The sequence below is a fragment of the Rattus norvegicus genome, chromosome 17 (assembly GCF_036323735.1).
Source record: "Rattus norvegicus strain BN/NHsdMcwi chromosome 17, GRCr8, whole genome shotgun sequence".
NCBI lineage: Eukaryota > Metazoa > Chordata > Mammalia > Rodentia > Muridae > Rattus > Rattus norvegicus.
The window spans coordinates 90,799,367-90,820,774 of NC_086035.1; the positions used below are offsets into that span (position 1 = coordinate 90,799,367).

Here is a 21,408-nt window from a genome sequence, read left to right on the forward strand (position 1 = left end):
ATTGGGCTGAAGTGACAAGTCTGCTTTGGTAGAGATGGAAATGAAGGGGCTTATCAAAAACATCTGGCTAGACAGTGTCAACAAGATATAGGTCAGCCTGGAAGATGTTCCTTTCATCCTCTGGGAGTTATGGGGTACATTGGAATGCTAGGGCTGGCATTTCCTAAGGCTCCATCATCCCTCTTTCTCTGAGCCTCACCTCCTGAGTTCCTTCGTACACAGTGATTTCCAGCACATTTCCCTGCATTTGTTTCTGCTCTAAGAAATAAGAGCTAAGCCAGATATGGTGGTCCAGCACTTGGAAGGCAGAGGCAGTCGATCAGGAATTCAGGGTCATCCTCTGCTACAGAGTGAGTGTGAAAGCATCTTGAGCTACAAGACCCTGTGAAAACAGCCAGATCATTCCATGGACAGCTTAATGAGAAAGTAGGCAACCAGTCAATTCTCTGAAATGTTTAGAGCCCGCCCCCTCTTTCTGCTGGGAGCCTAGATCATTGATGCTCACAACATCTGACTTTCCTACGAAGCTATTTATAAAAATATCTGTGTTTAGCGGCTGAAGAGATGGGCTCTGCTGTTAAGCACACCGGCTCCTCTTGCAGAGCAAGAGTTTCCAGGGTCCACATCGAGATTGATAAGCAAACTCTGTAACTCCAGTTCTAGGGTACCTGTCACCCTCTTCTGACCACTGCAGGCACCATGCATTCATACCAATAAATCTGAAAAAAATCATTGAAACGACTGCATTTGGTCATCAGCTGCCACTTTAAATATATCTGGCAATAAAATAAGTTAGACATCGATTTACTAACAGTGAAACAGACGTGATAGGCAAGTCTCACTGTAGACGAGGTTGATTGGAGTTCACACTGGGTGTGTGTCTGTGTGTGAGTGTGTGTGTGTGTGTGTATGTGTGTGTGTGTGTGTTTTCACACAGTGTGAACACAGTGTGCACACATGTTGTTGATAAATTGTGGGGTTTGGAGTTACCACTGAAATTTCCAGGCTTTTGTCACTAAGAGCAAGGCATTGGACCAGGGACACATAGGATATTGGTAGAAAGTAAGGAATGTTTTCTTCTCTTATTAAGGAAGAAAAGTTAGATCCAATCTTGGAGTCAGATCAAAGGCTCAAAGTATGGGTCATGGGGGTTGTGCATCTTTATAAATCATTTACACAGATCCTACCTTTCCTCAAATGCCTATGGTATGGGATTTTCTCAGACATGTTCTAATTGTTATATGTATCCTTTGGTTGAGAAAATGGGGGTTCCACGATTTTTCTGTCCTTGATTGTAATCTCTCCACATTACGCTTCTGCTCCTTGATCCTGAGTCCATAGACTATTTAACTTTTGATTGTATTATTTGGGAAGACGTTTAAAACTGCCAAAGTATACCAAATATGTCAGTGTAGATTTGACTTTCCCCCATGCTTCTGTTATCTCACAGCTGTGACTGGAAGATTAGGAAGGATGGCCACTAATGTGTCAAATTCCTAGAGCAGGATCGTCCTGTCACTCTTAGGTTTAGTTAGACTGTCTGTAGTGAGGCTCAGATATCCTACTATTTAATTTGTAGTTCCCACACTCAGAAGAGATTGGCATATTAAAGTACATAACCTTAACAGTCCTCAGAGAAAGCCAAAGCTGTGCACAAGTTAAAGTGACAAAGTCCAATTTTATTCAGGGTAGTATAACTAAAGAGACCCAGGTACTGAGCTGGCCTGTGTTCTAAACACACGAGAGATACATGGGGATGTATAGTCAAGAAACATGGAGCTCATGGTTGATACCAACATGGGTGAATTTTAGTAACCCCTACCTTGAAAGCTTCCTACTGAAGGCAGGCAAGCATGCACAGATATCAAGGATGTGGATAGAAACATTTCTGTAAGATAGGGAGGGGGTGAGTGTGTATATGTGGGTTCTTGCTAAACTGCCTTGGCGACTGCTAAATCTTGAGTGAACAAAGATGTACACACAAAGCACACAGGCCAAGGAGAAGGTTCAAAGTCTAACTAAAGTTTGATTTGTGTAAGAATCTGTGTCAGATACCCGACTGTATGCAATGTAATTGGAGAGGGCTACAAAGGGTATTGTAGCTGGACCCAGAATTTTTCAAGAATCTCTCTTTCTCTAAAGAAATATAAGGTTGGGCCCCAAAGATATCTGAGGATAGCCCTGCTGTCATCTCGGTGAAACTTTACTCATCCTGTTTAATCCTATGACCTCCAGCAGATGATAGGACAACAGTTCATTGTACATACTGACCATGAACAAAATAAAACCAAAACCAAAAACAAGGAGAAGTATATTCTGAGGCAACTCTGAGTGAATACTGCATAGGAGTACAGATTCGGTTTTCCAGAATTAAAGACTCTATTGGGGAAGAGGTTGGCATGAGGTATTATAGCCATAGAACAAAAGATAATAAATCAATACACAAATACAGGGGAAAGAACATTTGGTGGGCAGCCTACAGCACAGCAGGAAAATGTCCCGCTGATGATATTCTTCTTTTCCACATTACTGAAAAGCCAGTCGTTGGCTGAGTTCAACAATACATTTCAAATGTTTTATATAACAGGCACAAAGATCCTAGGTCAGCTACAAAGGTTGGTAATAAGTTTAGAGACCCCAAAGATAGTACAAGATAATTTTGGCTTCCGATGATTCATCCCCTGTGTAGTGGTCAAGTACTCCTCAGTCACTTTGAGCTGTCTTCAACGCAGATGTCGTTTTTTCAGTGAACCTGCACTTACATTAGAAACAAGAGACTTGGTGCTTTTAGAAGCAGAGTCACTGGGAGAAGCTGCACAGGGCCCGCCCCTCTGCACTGGTCCCGCCTTCTTCCTCTCATTGGCTGAGATTCTCAGCGCGTCACTCCGGCGACCAGGTTGTGCCCGCCCTCCCAGCAGAGAGGGAATCAAAGCGCAGGAAAAGGCGCGTGTGTGCAGGTATAGAGATCTAGTCTGGGTCAGGGCTATGGAAGGTGTGGAAACCCTGTTTCCTTGGTTACCTGAGAGGGCGGAGTAACAGCTCTGGTTGACCAGGCAGGTTAGGCAGGTCGGGATTCCCTTGCCAGGGTGATAATCCACCTCGGACCACATAGCTGAGGTAAAGAAGGGAGCAGGCTGCTTTAGAGGATCAGGATCTCGACCTCAGCAGGTCATGGGGGGAAGGTGGAGGGCTACTCTGCGGGGTTGTACCGCGCCAGGGGAAAGGTTGGTGGCCAGTGCTTGTCCTGCCGGGTTCACTGAACTTGAGCCGTGCATGGTTGCTTACTGAGGCGGTCCCTTGCCCCAAGGGCTCTGGCAGTGGGGCGGACCCCATGCAAACTTTACTAAGCACGGCGCTGGTGCGGCAGGCCAGGGCCCTCAGGGGTCTCTTCACCCGAGGTAGTAGTGCTCAACTGGAGTTCCCTACCCTCAGCTTGCCTGGTCCTAACCAGCAGGTGATTGAGGGAACTGACAGGTTGAGGGTGTCTCACTTTAAGCCTTGGGCCCATCTCATTCTCACTCAGGTGCTCCAAGTTCCTGCTCTCCTTTCCCTGCCTGTGACACCAGCTGCTGCACTCCACACACCACCCTTCCTGGTTCATGCTCATCTCTGGAGAGGTGGCTGAGATGCTAATATTATAGGGAAATGAACCAGGGAGATTTCCTCTGCCACCTGAAGCCAACATTCATGAAGGGTTGGAGCTCAGGCAGTCAAGAAAAGTGTCTTTTTCCAATCCTGAGAGAGACAAACAAAACAGCAAATCATTCTTCTCTCTGGCTCTGTCTCTATCTGTCTCTCTGTCTCTCTCTCTCTCTCTGCTCTCTCTCTCTCTCTCTCTCTCTCTCTCTCTCTCACACACACACACACACACACACACACACACACACACACACACACACACACACACCACAACACAGACAGACAGAGATCTGCTCTTGCTTGATAGATGTGTGAGAAAAAAATTGTTGGTTCGTGTTGAATGCCATTTATGTTGAATTCTGGCCAGTATTTCTTTAAGCATCAAATTCATTTTCCATTTACTCCAGGGTTTGTTTAACAGACTGGTAAGGCACAGTGATTTGTGTCTTTTCTTCCTGAAGGCCCTTGAATGTTCTACCATTATGTTAACTTCCACATCTAGTAACCTTATACTAATCCACACCTAGTAATCTTATACTAATAAAGATGTTGTTATGTAGTTAATTGGTAGGGGATGTCTGTATGTAAAGAGCTTTACAGGTAACTTTTCTGTTGCTCTTTGCTGTCATCCACATTTTTACTAACACATACAGACATTGAGAGACTTTGTGAGAGGACATGAGGGGGATGGGTTTCTCTGATTTAGTTTCCATTAAGATACTTCCCAAACAATAACTTTCATATACAGCATATGTATTTAATAAAGATCTGTTAAGTATCTATTGTGCAAGAGACGCTTTTCAACAGCAGGTGAATATCACCTCATGGGACAGCCGTCATCTAGAAGAAATTCAGATCATAAATAAATAGAATATGCCCTTGTCAGATGATGTTAAAGAACTTAAGAGAAAATGCAGGGAGAAGGCAGAGCCAGAAATGGGTTTCAATATGACTAGATGTCTTCTATACTTTTCAAATATATTTTATGCATGCGAGTGTGTGTGTGTGTTTGTGTGTGTGTGTGTGTGTGTGTGTGTGTGTGTGTGTGTATACCTGGTTGTGAGCATTGTTCGCATGCACAGTCTAGAGGAGGAGTTCGGGTGTCCTGCTCTATCATTATCCTGCTTAGTGCTTTGAGATGGTGTCTGAACTTGAAGCTAGGTTGGCATGCCAGCACCAATATTTCTTCTGCAGCTCTCAAGGCTTTGGTTTAGACGCACATATGTAGTCAGATGTGCTTTTTATGGAGATTTAAACTCCGGTTTCTGTTTGCCCAGCAAACACCCATATACACTGACCTAGTTCCCTTAAGGCTGATTGTATATGACTTCTTTTTTTCTGAATTTGCTCCTTTTTTATTTATTTTTATTATTCATTTTAATTTTTTTGGGTATTTTTATTTACATTTCTCTTTTTCTTTTCTTTTCTATTTTTTTAAAATGTATTTACTTTCAAATGTTATTCCCTTTCGTGGTTTCCTATCCATAACCCCCATCCCATTCACCCTCCCAGTTCTTTTATAATTTTTTTTCCTCCCCCAACATCTCCCTTTCCTGCCTCCCTGCCCTGAAATTCCACTACAGTGAGAGGTCCAGACTTGGCAGGACAAAGGGTTTCTCCTCCCATTGGTACCCAACAAGGCCATGTTCTGCTACATGAAGCTGGAGCCATGGGTCTGTTCATGTGTACTCTGTGGGTAGTGGATTAGTCCCTAGGAGCTCTGGTTGATTAGAATTGTTGTTCTTTTGGGGTTTTTGTTTTATGATGGAACATCTTTTGGGAATACGGCCAGGACAGGTATAGCAGGGTCCTCAGACAGTCCAATTTTCAATTTTCTGAAGAACCTCCAGAGGGATTTCCAGAGAGGTTGTACCAGTTTGCAATCCACCAAACAATGGAGGAGTGTTCCTCTTTCCCCACATCCTCGCGACCATCTTCTGTCACCTGAGTTTTTATCTTAGTCATTCTGACTGGTATGAGATGGATTCTCAGGGTTGTTTCAATTTGCATTCTCTGAATGACTCCAGATGTATGCTCAACATTTCTTTAGGTGTTTCTCCGACATTCGATATACCTCAGCTGAGAATTCTTTGTTTAGCTCTGTACCCCGTTTTTTTCATAGGTTTATCTGACTCACTGGAGTCTAACTTCTTCAATTCTTTGTATATTTTGGATATTAGCCCTCTATCAGATGTAGGATTGTTAAAGATCTTTTCCCAATCTGTTGGTTAAAGTCACACCATGGCATTATATATTATTTGGGACTAATATGAAGGGTATCATTTCCCTAATTTCTTTCTCAGCCTGTTTATCCTTTGAATAGAGGATGGCTACTGATTTGTTTGAGTTAATTTTATATCGAGCCACTTTGCTCTTTGTCAGGCTTAGTAGTTCTCTGGTTCAACTTCTGTGGTCACTTAAGTATTCTATCATATCATCTGCGAATAGTGATATTTTGACTTCTTCCTTTCCACTTTGTATCTCTTTGACCTTCATTTGTTGTCTGATTACTCTGGCTAAGACTTCAAGAACTATATTCAATAAGCAGCAAGAAATTGGGCAACTTTGTCTACTCCCTGATTTTAATGGGACTGTTTCATTTTTCTATCCATGTAGTTTGATGTTGGCTACTGTTTGCTGTATATTGCTTTTACTATGTTTAGGTACCGACCTTTATACCAGGACTTTTATTATGAAGGGGTGTTGAATTTTGTCCATTGCTTTCTCAGCATCTAATGAAATGATCATGTGGTTTTTATCTTTGAGGTTTTTTTTTATAAAGTGAATTCTGTTAATGGACTTCCATATATTGAACCATCCCTCTCTTCCTGGGGTGAAGTCTACTTGATCATGACGGTTGTTCATTTTTATGTATTCTTTGATCCTGTTGCGAAAATTTTATTGAGTATTTTTGCATTGATATTCAAAAGGGAATTTGTTGGGTCTTTCTGTGGTTTCAGTATAAGTAATTGTGACTTCATAGAAGGCATTTGGTAGTGCTTTCTCCATTTCTATTTTGTAGAATGGTTTGGAGAGCATTGGTATGAGGTCTTCTATTAAGGTCTGATAGAATTCTGCATTAAACCCATCTTGTGGTGGGCTATTTTTGATTCGCAGACTTTTAATAACTGGTTCTAATGCTTTAGGAGTTATGAGGCAATTTCAGTGGTTTATCTGTTCCTTGTTTATCTTTGGTACTTGGTATTTGTCTAGAAAACTGTCCATTTCCTCCAGATTTTTAAGTTTTGTTAAATTTGGCCTTTCTTAATAGGACCTGATGATTTTTTTCATTTCCTCAGATTCTGTTGTTATGTCTCCTCTTTTATTTCTGATTTTGTTTATTTGGACACACTCTCTGTGCCCTCAGGTTAGTCTGTCTAAGGGTTTATCTATCTTATTGATTTTCTCAGAGAATCAGCTCTTGGTTTTGTTGGTTCTTTGTATAGACATTTTTGTTTCTACTTGGTTGATTTCAGCCCTGAGAATGATTATATCCTACCTCCTACTGCTCTTGTTTGCAGTTGCCTTGTTTTGATCTGGAGATTTTAGGTGTGCTGTCAAGCTGCTGATTTGCGCTCTCTCCTGTTGTTTGCTTTTTTCAGGCAGTCACACCGATGAGATTTCATCTTCACACAGCTTCCATTGTGTCCCATCAGTTTGGGAATGTTGTAACATCATTTTCATTAAACTCTAAGGAGTGTTCTAATTTCTTTCTTTATTCCTTCCTTGTCTAAGGTATATGTGTGTAGAACATTGTTCAACTTCCATGTATATGTGGGTGTTCTTTCATTATTGTTGTTATTGAAGATCAGCCTTAGTCTGTGGAATATGATGGATTGCATGCGATTATTTCTATATTCCTGTATCTGTTGAGGTGTGTTTTATGACCCGTCATATGGTCAGTTTTTGAGAAGATACCATGAGGTGCTGAAAAGAAGGTGACTCTGGAGTCTGACTCCTTGGTCCCTGGTTTCCAACAGGGCTCCTGTCAGGACTGTGGCCCTGTCTGTAGCAGACCTCCTGTGAGGGCCTTCCAACTGGAGGATATTCAAAGGGGCAGAGAAGCTGCTGATATGTTGCCCAGGCTGCAGTAGATCTCCTGGGAGGCCTTCAGACTGTGGCATCTTCAGAGGAACATTCAAAATGTGTCCTCTGTGAAGCTGTTCTGGGGACACAGATGGAGGGGGGTGACAATGGACTGTGGTTTCTCTTTCCTTGAGGGCAGCCACAGGACAGGGAGGCCTTTTATTGTTTTTGGCAACTGCCCTGCATGTCACAGAGACCCTGGGAGGCCTCCAGATTGTGGTGTCAATTTCCCAGTTGCCCTGTATAAAGAGGACCTCTTGGAATGCCCTCAACTGTGGTGTCCTGTGTGCATTACATCTCCTGGGATGTCTCAAATTGTGTTGTCAGATGCCCTGGGTGTAGCAGATTTCCTGGGATGCCTCAGCATGCGGTATCAAATGTTCTGAGTGCAGTACTTCTTCCGATACACTTCAGGATATTACGCCTAATGTTCAGAGTGCAGTGGATCCTCTGTTAAGCCTCAAGATATAGTATCTTCCAGGAAGCAGACTAGCTAGCAGTCTGTCCCTGCAGAAAGGTAGAGGCAGAAAGTCTGTCTGACATTTTCTTCAGTGAAAGTCACTGCTGGTTTATCACACTCTGTAGGACTAAATTCCTCATGTGAAAAAGGCTTTATTTCAAGGGTGAGGTTACCACTTCCACTGGTGTGGTCAAACCGTGAGAATCTGAAGATTCAAAATTCTCATCTTCAACAGGGTCCTTCCACACACCCCATTTCAAGTGATAGGATCCCATTCTTTGTCAGTTAATGTCTTTACTGTAACTGCTGAAGCTTGAATTTTCACTCTAATTCAGCCAAACTAAAGAGGGCTGAAGTTTGATGTTCTGCAACTCAAGATCTATGACTGCTAGAGAAAACTTCTCTCCAAGGACACACTTAGTAAATTTTACACTGTTTACTTGCATCTGGAGCCATTTAATTTTATCATACACCTCATTCGTTTCCTTCATCCATTTGTCCAGAGGTACTAAGAGCATCAAGCCAGCAAAATCATTTCCTGATTTTTCCCCAACTTGTAGAAAATTTTGTATACCTAATCACCAAAGTCATGAAGATAATCAAAGGCATTGGCTTCTTTAAGTTTGAAAGACAGTATCAACCACAGATCTTCAATATTTTCCGACCCCCAGAAGACAGAGTATGTGTGGAGGTTTCAGTAGTTGAAGGAGCTGGTGAATTGTTAAACCAACTCCACATTCTTAAAAGTCTCATATTTACACATCTGCTCCTCTAGAACCATTCCAGGTACCAACTTATGTATTGGTCAGAGTTCTCTAGACTCACAGAATTTATACGGAGTGTCTGTATAGTAAGGGAACTTGTTGATGACATACAGTCTGTAGTCCAACTCCCCAACCATGGTCAGCAGCAGCTGTGAATGTTGTCCAAGGATATAGCAGTGTCTTAGTCCCACAAGACAGGCAGGCTAAGAAGAGAGAACCTTTCTTATTCCAAAGTCCTTATGTAGGTCTCCAGCAGAAGGTGTCTGGAACTTGCTTTGTCCCAGATGACCTTGAACTCTGAGATTGCCTCGCCTTAGTCTCCTGGAATTCATAGGCACTTTGCCCCAAGATCTTCATGCCAAGATACACGTCAAATACTTCTATCTCCCAGCCTTAAGATCAGTATCAAAGGTGAACCTTTCAATTATGAATTGTAGTTCATTCCGGATATAGTCAAGTTGACAACTAGGAATAGCCACAATAGATATGTATGCACTTATTTGTGTGGATGTGTGCATGTTGAGTGTCCATGTAGAGACTATTTTGTTGGGCTTCACATTTTTAAGAGTATTAAAAGTTTTGACTGTCCACTTTCATCATATTGAATTTCATTGTCTTCATTGTAATGTGTTGTAGTGTTCCCTGGTCATACATGCACCTCATCTTGTGAGGTCCAAAATGAAGCTCTTCAGGGTCTCTCCAGTGAGACTCATGGAAACAGTGATCTATGCAGTAGCAAGAGTAATTTAATCTGGCATGCCTGGGTCTTCCCAGTTCAAAGGAGATGACCCTGAGCAGTCTCTGATACGGAGTTATATACCTTGAAAACTATTGGGACAGAATTCAAACATTGGTAACTAGGCAGGGCATTAATGATGGGGTGAAGTGACATTCAAGCTGACTCGTGATCAGTGGACCATTGTGGACTTTCCAGCGGGCACAGTTGGGAGTCAAGGAGGTCTGTGGAGTTACAGGTGGGTTTGTCTGACAGTCTGGCTTATAGATGCTCAGGAAACTAACTACTCCTTGGAAGGGAGGGGTCTGTGTGCATGGAGGTTTGAGGGGAAACTTTCCCACTGGCCTTAGATGGACCCCAACTATGACATTTTCATTCCCCCATTGTCTTTTAGCACAGCTACCATCTTGAAGCTTACAGTCCTCTAGCTTGTATTTTGCCTCCCTATTTGCAGCTACACCTAGTGTTGTCTTAAGATCATTAACTAGACTATATTCACTTAGCAAGGGTCCAGCTAGAGTACCTTCATAACAGGGGAAATTAATACACACAGTCCATACAGACATATAGTTAGCAGGGACAATAGACTGAGGACTGAGACTGAGTCAACATTGACTTGAGGGGGTTGGTGTGCGTTTGAACCTCTATTTTCCTACAGATAGAGCCAGGTAGTCTTCCTCAGTGGAGGAGCAGGTCTGGCATGGTTGTAGTGCACCCAGGTGGTGACTGTGTTCAACAGGATGATGAAATGTCCTTTTCACCTCAGTTTAGGCTCATCTTGGTGAAATCTTAACTTGTGAGGTTCTGGAACCAGGCCTGCTTCATAGAGGGTACATAATTTAGGCCAAACATATTCATGAGTGTATTGGGTAGCTCTGACCTTAAATATTAAATTATAATTTTTCAGATCTGTAATAGCTGTCAACTGTAGGTTGGACACAATGGAGCTAGAATGCCATCTATATCTAATATAGGGCATAGGGAAGGAGCATAATGCAGTCCCCACCAGTCTCCAAGGCTAATTTAATTAAGGTATCTTTTAGAATTTTATTAATCTTTTCTAACTTTTCTGAACTCCGGGGACGATATACACAGTGGAGTTTCAAACTAGTCCCAAAGACCTTAGCAAGTCCCTGACTTACCTGAAATACAAAGGCAGTCCCCATTATCTGATCCTATTACCTTAAGTGCTCTAAACCTCGGTCAACTGGCAAGCATTCTATTTTGTCATGTTAGTTACTCTGGATCTTTCTGGGAACAGTTCTTGTTAAAGAGGCGGGTACTATAACCTTACCTTTAGTCGATCGTCATGAGCCCATTTAATTTCTTTTTCTACATATATCAGCTGTTCTGGGCAGTTTTGCTAGGACAGTGGACAATCTAGAGATGACTCTTTACTTTAAGGTTGCATCCTAAGCAGCCTTATCAGCCCGGCTGTTATCTCTAGCCATTGGATCTTTTGGCAAAGGTTTCCATGCATATGAGCCGTTTTAAATGCCTATCTGGCTGTCCCTGAAGATGTTAACAACCAGTCCTCTTCCCATGATGTGGGCCTGTTTTAATGTTCTTAGTTTGACCATTTGAAATGAAGTACTTGTAGGAAGACACTGAGTCCAGATTACCTCCATTTGTATTGTCACCACTGCCCCTGCCCTCCTCTCACCCCCATGGATGAAGCTGCTTCTGTCCATAACCCAGGTCTGTTCTGTTTCTGACAAAGGAGTGTTCCTCAAGTCAGGTCAGGTACTGAACACCTGTGCCACAACCTCGTCACATTGATGGAGTGGACAGTCCCAAGTCAGGGTCAGGTGGGAGAGTTGCAAGGTTTAGGAAAACAGGTGGTAGAAAATGTCTCAGCCAGGGAAAACTCTGATAATGAAGCATGTAGGCATTACTGAATCATCAGTCAGAATTGTAGGGGTAGTCATGAGTGTCAATGTAAATTTATTGAAGCTTGTAATCTTTTGTCCTGGATCGGTGGTTTGTTGGCTGGAAGTGGTCTAATTAATTCTTTCTGTCATGATCTGCACTCTTCTACAATCTCCCTGCAACTTAACTTTTCTCTAACATTTGGTACGAACTTAATTGATGAAAGTCGGGGCTATCATATGAGAATTTTGTTTGCTCTTATTTAATATCATATGTGAACCTGGGACAAATTATTATTGAGATATGCTTATAGAGCCTAGTGGCAAATCTGGAGACACTCCCTACCCCTTACTGAATTGAAGCCCTAATCTGGGTGGGTTCCTTGTGGGGCCAGGAGCAATTTGTAAGCTCTGTTGAAAGATACTTTTGCCCACATGGAGCCTCTCAGGGATGCTGGATGCCAGTTTGCACTGTGTCAGCAATGAGCAGAAGAGCAGGGAAAAAAGGCTTAAATCCTTATGACCTTGTGAGCCATGAAACTCTGAACCAATCCTGAAGAAAAAGAGGATTCAACAAGTGTCTGCTGGGCATTAAACTCAGGAGCTCTGGAAGAGCGCTCAGTTCTCTTCACCTCTGTGCCATGTCTCCAGCCCTAAGGCTGAATCTGTCAATAAGGAAGGAGCTGGCTGCTGGGCTGAAGTAGGCTTTTGTTGTTTCTAGTGAAGAAGAAGTGTTTAGAAGGTAGGGGTTGGGGAGGAGGGGAAATGTCTGAAACATTTTATCCTCTATTGCTGACACCTTGAAGAGTTAAAAGGTCTCTCTCCTGGTGGCCATTTAACATCAAAAGCAGGCCACTCCAAGTTTCATTAAGTGGTCCTTAGTCCTAAATTCTTGAAAATTACTCCGAATAAGATTAAGGTGAGAAAACAATTGGTCCCCTGTCTAAAATTTTCATCAGTTCAAGTCCAAAACATGAAAACAAGAATGCAAAAAAAGAACAACTAACACACAAACCAAGTGTCCCTTTTCAAGGGCAAAGTACACAGACCAACCCCATCCCTGCCGTGGATGGGATAACTCAGGCTATCTGCTCCTGCCAGAAGTGAGATGCACACAGGTTCTGGTGACTTTGCTGGCCTCACCCTGGATCAAAGTTCTCTGACATTGCTGGCCTCTGGACAGGTCAAATCCCTGTTACCTAGCCTCTGTGAGCCCTCCTGATGCTTGCAAGAAAGAAAGGAGCAAAAAGCAGAACACAATGAAGCTAGATAGAGAGAGCACAGAGAAGTCAACCTCAGTACCTAGCTGTAACGGCCACTCCTCCCTTTCACCACTCTCCCATGGGTCCCACAGAAGAAGCAAGTTTCCAGTTGAATACACCAATGTGAGGTCCAAACTGAACCGATTCCAGGACCTCTTGATTGAGATTCATGGAGACAGTCATCTATACAATAGGAAGAGGAGTTCATTCTGCCTTAATGAGGCCTTCCCGCTTAAAGGGAGGTGACCCTGAATAGACTCTGACAGGGAGTTATATACCTTGCTAAGAACTGGGGCAGAATTCAAGCAGTTGGTAACTAGGCAGGGTATTATTGATGGGGCAAAGTGACCTCCTACTGACTAGTGATCAGTGAACCATTCCTGCTTTTCCAGAGGGGAAGAGAGGTGAGTTGGAAATCATAGGTAGCTTTGTTTAACAGTTTGGCTTGCAGTTCTCTGGGAACTGACTATTCCCTGGATGGGATGGGTCATTGTGCTTGAAGGTCGGCAGTGGAACTTTCCCATTGGTCTTCAATTGACCCACACCTCTGGCTCTTTCAAGAGTGATTCCTTCCCACAGGCAGTGGTCTTTGCTGTAGTAGAATCAAATATGGGGAGAGTATAGAAAGGAGGCAAAAGAAGGAAATAAATAATTTAGGTTAAATAAAAATCGCAAGAAACCATTAGCCAGAAAAAGAATTTTAAGATGGGGAAGAGAAAATATTAAAAGGTAAAAATACAAAGTACCATGTTGTCAAATACAGAGTAGTCAGTCTGAACAAATATATACACAAGCAACAAATATAGGCTCTGCAGGTATATTTATATTTATTTCTGGATACACAAGATAAGTAAAAATATATAACAAATTTAATCACGTAAAGAAGTCCATCAACTTATGAGTGAAGGCATGAGAAAAGTTTGATATAGGATAGCTGGGAGAGTTTGGAGAGGAGGTACAAAAGAGGGAGGTGATGTCACTGTTTCAATTAAAACATTAAAATATTAGATAAATACATATGTATGAACAAAATTATATACAAATAAAAGGAATAAAAAGCAAACCTTACAATCTTCAAAAGAAAACACACAGAAAAAAAAAATAAGCCCCAAGAAATCTATATCTCGGAGCATCTTCCTTTCATCTGCCCTCCTAGTGGAAGGAGCAGGATGTTGGAGACCCTTTTGTTATACATGGATTTTAGTCCAGGTGAGTCCCAAATGGTCCAACGGTCCACTCATCAGGCCACTCATTGTGTCCAGTCCGTTGTCCAGCAGGATCAAAAGTCCTTGGCTGCCTGGACTGCATAAAGAAAACTGGAGTTAAACAAGAGAAAGAAAATATATTCATCACTAGAAAACCCGAGTAGGATTTTTGCCACGGGACATAGGTTTATGTTCACTGGCCAAGAAATAGACAGACATGACTATAAAATTTAGACAGTCCATAGTTGGAAAAGTCTAGATAGATCTATAAAGAGTTAATGTGTGCATGATACATACATTACCTCAGAGTTACCTCTCTCTCTCTCTCTCTCTCTCTCTCTCTCTCTCCCTTTCTCTCTCTGTCTCTCTGTCTCTCTGTCTCTGTCTCTCTCTCCCTTTCTCTCTCCCTTTCTCTCTCTCTCTCTCTCTCTCTCTCTCTCTCTCTCTCTCTCCCTCCGTTTCTCTCCCTTTCTCTTTCTGTCTCTCTCTGTCTCTCTCTCTCTCTGTCTCTCTCTCTCTCTCTCTCTCTCTCTCTCTGTGTGTGTGTGTGTGTGTGTGTGTTTGTGTGTTGGTGTCTGTCTGTTTGTCCTCATACCTGAAGGCCAGGAATAATCATCAAATGCTTTTTTACCTCAATATTGAGACAGAGTAATATGTCAGTAATCTCAGCTCATCAATCTGCCACACCTGCCTCTGTTAAGCTCAAGGCCTAAGATGACACCATGATTCTTCCTTGTCTGATTTCCAGAGTCCTTTTGTTGCACTGTGACACTTTACCCAACATCCATCTCCCCAGCTGCAGAGACCAGATCTGCCAGGTAAAAATATTTAGAATGTCCTTTTTCTGACAGGATTGCACTCAGCCTGGTACTTCCTCTTGCCTATACTGGCCTTGAAGTTGTGTTACTTGACAGGGTAGAGTGGCTCAGAACTGAAACTTCTACATTGCAGAATTAGAGACAGGAAGAAGAGGATCGTGCTCAAGGTAATCTTTAGCTACAAGGTGGCCTGTTGGGATTTAAGAGACCTTGATGAAAACAGAAATGTTCGCAGCATAGCATTACACTAAAGGAGGAACAGAGGCAGCAAGATCAAGAGGAAGACAAAGGTAGCCTGTGCTTTCATTCTATCCCGAGTGGTATTCTCTCTGAATTTTAGGTTTGACTGTGTGAACACTAAAACCAGCATAGCAACACTATTCCAAAATAGGAAAAAAAACAAAACAAATGTAAGAAGAAAAAAAAATGAAAGTATGCTTAATTTACATAAACATATCAGAAAATAAGAACCAATTTCTTCTGTCTATTGTACATGGAATATGTTCCCTTAGCATACACCTGTGAGTCTGTTAGAATTAAGAGTGATATATTAAGGATTTTTATTGGAGTGGTTAGTGTTTTTCATCTGTTGGTTTTTAATTTTGTGAATCTATTTCCATCAATTGGGATTTTATATTTGATGTTTCTATTTTGTGTTTTCCACTTAAGGCCATCCTGAGGGGTACATGGCTCTCTAGGAGTCCAGTATAAGAAACATCCATTGAGACCCACCTGCATGGAAGTAGTTCATGTAAAAGTAAAGACAGACACACTGACAGAGATATAGACTCACCAGGGCTTCTACATATCAGGGTATGGATGACAAGGAATCATCAGGGTGTGAGGCCAACTCTTAAAACCTAGGCTGGCCAGTGTCTGTGAGAGGCTTTCCTTGGTTTTGTCTGAGTAGCTAACCTGGTTCAGTGCTAGAGGCCAACAAAGAACCCCTTTAATGAACTTTCCCAGACTTGTGTGTTGTGGGTTCAGATACACGAGGTCATATAGTGCTCTTCTTGCTCCAGAGTGGAAAATAATGTGCTTTCCCTCTCAAATTAGAGAGGAAAAGGTTGTCTGTCCTAAGAGAATTTCGTGTAGCTCAGGGGATAAAGCACATGAGAAATATGTATGTGATCACAATGGTGGAGTACTATAGGGACATGCTGTTAAACTCAGCACATATCACTGCAGGATTACTATGCCAGGATCCTTGATGTCCTTTGAACAAATTAAGAGAGACACTGGGTCAGAGGGACCCTCCACGTCAGTCATATGGTATTCTGTACACCTCATGCTGTGGAAGATGTTGATACAGTCTAGTTAAAAAGAACACAGGAGATGCTATCTTAACAAATGTAACAGTAGGAGGGACAGGGAAAGCTTCCCAGAAGCTCTCACAAAGGAATTGCAAGGCTGTTTAACTGGGCATAAAAAAGCAGTGTGCAAATTCTCAGGTTAATGGAAGCAGCCTGGGTAGATTTATCCAGTGGAATGCATACTCCAGTGGAGGCCGGAAGCTGTCATGAGCTAGGGCCACACCAATTTGCTGCTCCATCATTAAGTTATTCTTTTGACTCTGCTCATAACACCTGTCCCTCCTCCTTCGAGGAGGCTGCGACACAGGTAGGAATCCAGTTAGACATTTGAAAGTTGGCCTTGAGGGAGCAAACAGAGAGAGGTGAGTAATTACAGGGCAGAACTGGTGAGAGAGAGGGCACAGCTGCCTTGGGAGTCACTCCACAGTATGGGTTTTGTAAGCTTTACCCTGAGTTGGGTCTGAGGACTTAAGCAATATAAACTGTGATATCATTTGCAGGGCAGTGGGGATGGGTGAGGTTCTGGTCAAAGTTTGACAGGAGAATTCCCTTCAGAGGAGACATAGAGGTCTCATATTCAACCTGGGAACCCATTTTAGCTCAGGTCTGATGGGCTGACTAGGGAGACTTTTCTGAGAAGTCTACTTCATGATGAAGACCATGTTCTCTGCAAGAAACAGGAAGCAAAGAACAGTACAGTCCCACAGAACAGTCTCTGATGTTTACCTCTGCTAGAAGAGAGGGCAGAGGGCTACTGGTCCACTGACACTTTTAGGGCACTGTTCTACTTCATCCCTCCCTTCTGAGCAAGACACAGTGAAAAGGCAGGCCTTCCTGCCTGAGGCTTTACCTGGAGAGACCTTGCTGTGGTGTGGACAGCTCTTCCTCTGGAGAAGGGGCCTGCAAGCACACAGGCACCTGGACGTCTGGCCTGGCTCCTCTGAGACTGTATAATTTTAAGCCAGGCCAACCCCCACCACTGGCTTAAAAGCCAGGGAGCTGAGGCTGCTGTTCTTCAGGACTTGAAAAGAAAAAGACAGAAAAGAGGCTCTTGGTGTCTGAAAAACAGAGAACTTCCTGTGCTTTCCATAAAGAGTCATAGCACCCCACTGGTTGTCTTAGGACTCTCTGCCCCATTTGGGCATGCCCCCACCTCCCTCTCGTCCTGCTTTAATCAGTGTCTCTGATTCCCCTTATGACTCACAAAGCATCAGAACACCCTTCAGGGGTTTCTATGGACTTAATCTTTCTGAAGTTACAGTTTGTCAAGTTTCTGTGTGCCTCAAGGACCATCCTCATTTGTCACAAAGGACAGGAGGGAATATGAATGAAATGAATGAGGACATGCACCCACCTGGTTCTGTGGGTGACACAATGTTCTCCTCTCTTCCTGAGAGCCAAGTTATTGCAGGAGACTTGATTTTCTGATGGTGGTGGCAGACAGCAGCACAGGTTTCGAAGGCTTCTACTAATTGTCTTTTTAAACCCCTTCCAGTGCTGACGCCATCCCCGACGGGAAGCTGGGCAAGGAACTTGTGGCTGGCCACTAGTGACGGTATCTTCATGAACCATGGCCTCTTCCTTGATGAAGGTGTTTTTGTCCACGAGTGTCTCTCTCTGCCAGGTATCTCCAGAGCAGCCTGCAAGGCTTATCCCCTTAGGTGTCTGCAGTGATGCACAGAAATCATGTGGTGGTATGAAGGAGGACACATTCCGGTCTGCTGTAGTGGAATAGGTGTATTGAAGTCGAGGTGACTGGATATGTTCAGTTAGACTACAAGACAACACAGTCTTGGAGTCTGAGAATGTCTTCCTGATTTGCAGCCTGTTATCCCTGAATTCTTCAGCTATAGGACAGTCCAGGAGATCGAGCTGGACGGTGTTGGTCCTTGTTTGCTGGTAGCCTACAGCATGCCTTCTGACAACCTTCCTGGAATTCTTCCTATCCTCCTTCTCCGGAATATTGGATGAATGTGAGGACAAGGTGAAGGAGGAGAGAAGAGGTCCCTTTCTCTTAAGAAAACGAGGGAAGGAGTGAAGATCTTCTAGACCTGGCTCCACTTGGTGGTGTGTGCAGACTTTCCTGAGTGGCTTGTGCTGTTGAATCAAGTATGTTGCCAGCACCTCGTTGATATTTTGGTCTATCAGAGACTCAGTGCTTTTCTCAGGTGTATGCCTCATGACTCTCATGGCTTTGATGGTGCTAGGGCTTGGTGTTCCTCTGAACGTCTGTATGGATGTCTGTGGTGAGTAGGCCTGGCTGTCTTTGATCATGGGGCGCATCATAATTTGCTGGATGCTGGGCCTCCTGCTGGGATTTATCATCAGCATTTCCACTATAACATTGAAAATATCGTTGTCAACATGAGGCGGAATGCTGAAATTGGCTGAACTGATTTGTCTCCTCACCTCTGCAAATGACTTGCCTAGGAAAGGCAAGTGCCCAGTCACCATGAAGAAGAGGAGGACACCTACACTCCATACATCAAATGGGCGGCCCTCATATTCCTCAGCTTCAAAGAATTCTGGCGCACAGTATGGCAGCGTGCCACAGAAATCAATCAGCTTCTGCCCAGGAAGTGTTTTAGCAGCTAGGCCAAAATCACAGAGCTTGGCATTCGACCTTCCGTCTATCAAAATGTTGTTGGCCTTTATGTCTCGGTGGACAATATTATTGTCATGGCAGAATTGTACTGCCTCTAATATCTGTCTAAACATTCTTCGGGCCTCCCACGACTTTAAATATCCACATTCCCGGATTCGGTCCTGTAGGTCTCCCTGAGAGGCATGCTCCATGACCAGGTGGGTGGCCTCTCTTGTCTGGACCACTTCGACCACCTTGATGATATGAGGATGGCCCAGGGACTTTAGAATGTCAACTTCCCTGCTCATCACTGAGGAGCACTTCTCGGTGTTCTTGAGAACTTTTATAGCTACACAGGTGAGGGTTGGGACGTGATAGGCCATTTTTACGACTGAAAATCGTCCCCTTCCCAGGGTTCTTATGATCTTATAGTCAGTGGTAAAGTTCTCGATAGACTCTCGGCTCTCTGGGTCCTGCTCCATGATCAGGCCCTCCTTTATATGGCTAGAAGCAAACTTGCAATGAGAAATAAAACAGACATTTAAAAACAGGCCCCAGAACATGTTGATACGCTCAAATTCCTACATTAAAGAGATGAGAAAAAAAGCTCAGAAAAACATCACACAATCTAGACATGTACTTTACATATTGGGAAGGGAAGGACAAGGACCTACTGCAAAGGAGCAGATGCAAAATATGACATAGAGGCGGTTGTCAGGGACCAACTGCAAACTGAGAGAATCCTATACACTAAAAGCCACTAAATTGGAAAAGCTCACCATCCTCTCTCCTGATCTCAGCATTTTCTTTGAGTAGAGGCATCTAGAATATCAGCTTCAAGAGAAGGTGTAAAGAGAACAGATCCCCGAAAACCTATACTGTGCAGGATGGCGATCTGCGTCTGGAGTTCCCAAATTTGGCTACTCAGGCAGAGGACCTGTAGGTGGTTCTCAGAACACAGGTGCCCACAGCTACCCTAACTCCAGCTCCAGGGGTTACTACACCTCTCGACTCTAAGCACACCTATACAGCACACTCACAGGTGGTATACACCACTTAAAATAGTGATACAAGTCTTTCTATATAATTTTATTAGTATGAGCTGTCAGGTTAGCAACAGAATCAGATTTCGGGGAAGTGGAACTATAGACAGGTATAGAGAGATTTTATTTTCTTACACAACTGAGTTATGCTATGTGAATATGTTATTGTATCAATCTTAGGGATGGTGTGAGAGACTCACAACCACCTGTAACTCCAGACCCAGGAAACCTGACTCCCTCTTCTGACCTCCACAGAATGCATCTGTGATATGGTACTCAAGGCATATGAGGATGCAAATCTGTCATAAATATGAAGTGAAAAAATACAATACTCTAACAAAGCAAACATAATTTAATAAAACGTGAAATAGAAGATAATAAAAAACATGGAAATGTAAATGCATAACTCAAGCCAGCAAATACAGAAACCAAAATCAAAAAGAGCAAGTTGAAGTGTCCAAAGTTGGAGAAACTCACTATGTCAGGGTCAAACAGCTCCTGAATGTCCAAGTCTAATTTCTGTGTCTTCAAATTATAATTTCTTTCCAGCCAAGCAACAGCTTCTGTACCTGTAAGGACAGAATGCAGCCTCAATCAGAGCTGTAAGTAGACAGGTGTCTATCCATTGTCACAGGGTTCCTTGGGAGGTTAGAGCAAAGGGTAGCCAACACTGTGGCTAGGCACGGTCCATTGCTTCACCTCTGCTTCTGTCTCCATGGACAGGAAGGCTAGTCTTGGTCATTGGAGCACTAGAGGGCAGGTTTGACTCAAGAGTCTGTCCCCAGTGTTACCCACTGACCCATTTCTTCCTACTTGTACCCCTGCCCAAGGACCATAATTGACCCCAAATTGCACCACCTAATGGGAACAATGTTCAAACACTTAACACTCCATCTTTAACAAGGACACTTTTGTCATTAATAATCAAACAAGGAATCCTGAGAATGACAATGGATGCCAGAGCTTTCGCACTCCAGTTTTTTATGGATTCTGATATTCAATTGCAAGTTGATGGACATTGTCTTCCTTCTCACATGGACCACACACTTCATAAGTTTGTAATAATTCATGTCCATATTCAATGTATTCTATTTACTTTTTAAACTCCGACAAGTGGTTGCTAAAGGATTGTAAGTCCTGACTACCTTGATTGTTGTGAGAAAATGCTATTATTCATTGCACCTCTGGGCATGAGACTACCATTTGTGGGGCTGAGAGGAATATGACACCATTAATCCCATATTGCCTGCCCTCAGGCTTGAGACTTCTGACCAAAGCTCAAGATCTAGAAACAGTGAGCTGATATGTTCCAAATGATCAAGTAAACACCCGTCAGCCAGGAACCTATAAACAACTGATGTAGTAGATGCCGTGTTCTGGAACTCTGGGTCCTTCTGCTCTCAAACACAATGCCTTGTGTTTGACCTTCAAAACAACAGAAATTGATTACTTGTGCATCAGGATGTTAGCAAGGCAAGGACAGGTACCCAACAAATTAATTATGTACCAAGGCTGCTTTCTAATTCTAACTGGCCCTGTGTATGTATTCCCAGAGGGTCAAGAAAAAGTATGAGATCAGTGTATCATTGTTAAAGGTGACATGTTGTGCCCTGTAGCAGTTTCCTGTGTA

General features: G+C 43.0%; 1 protein-coding gene across 1 annotated transcript in view; it reads right to left on the reverse strand.

Moving 5' to 3' along the window:
- Positions 1–17,994: 17,994 nt before the first annotated feature.
- Positions 17,995–21,408, reverse strand: part of LOC108353138 (sperm motility kinase X-like) — a 36,079-nt gene continuing 32,665 nt past the window's right edge. The window contains exons 2-4 of the mRNA XM_063276844.1: positions 20,256–20,347; positions 18,067–19,316; positions 17,995–17,998 (exon numbers count right to left, since the gene is read on the reverse strand). Coding sequence (XP_063132914.1) covers positions 17,995–17,998; positions 18,067–19,316; positions 20,256–20,347 — 1,346 coding nt within the window. The remainder of the gene's footprint in view (positions 17,999–18,066; positions 19,317–20,255; positions 20,348–21,408) is intronic.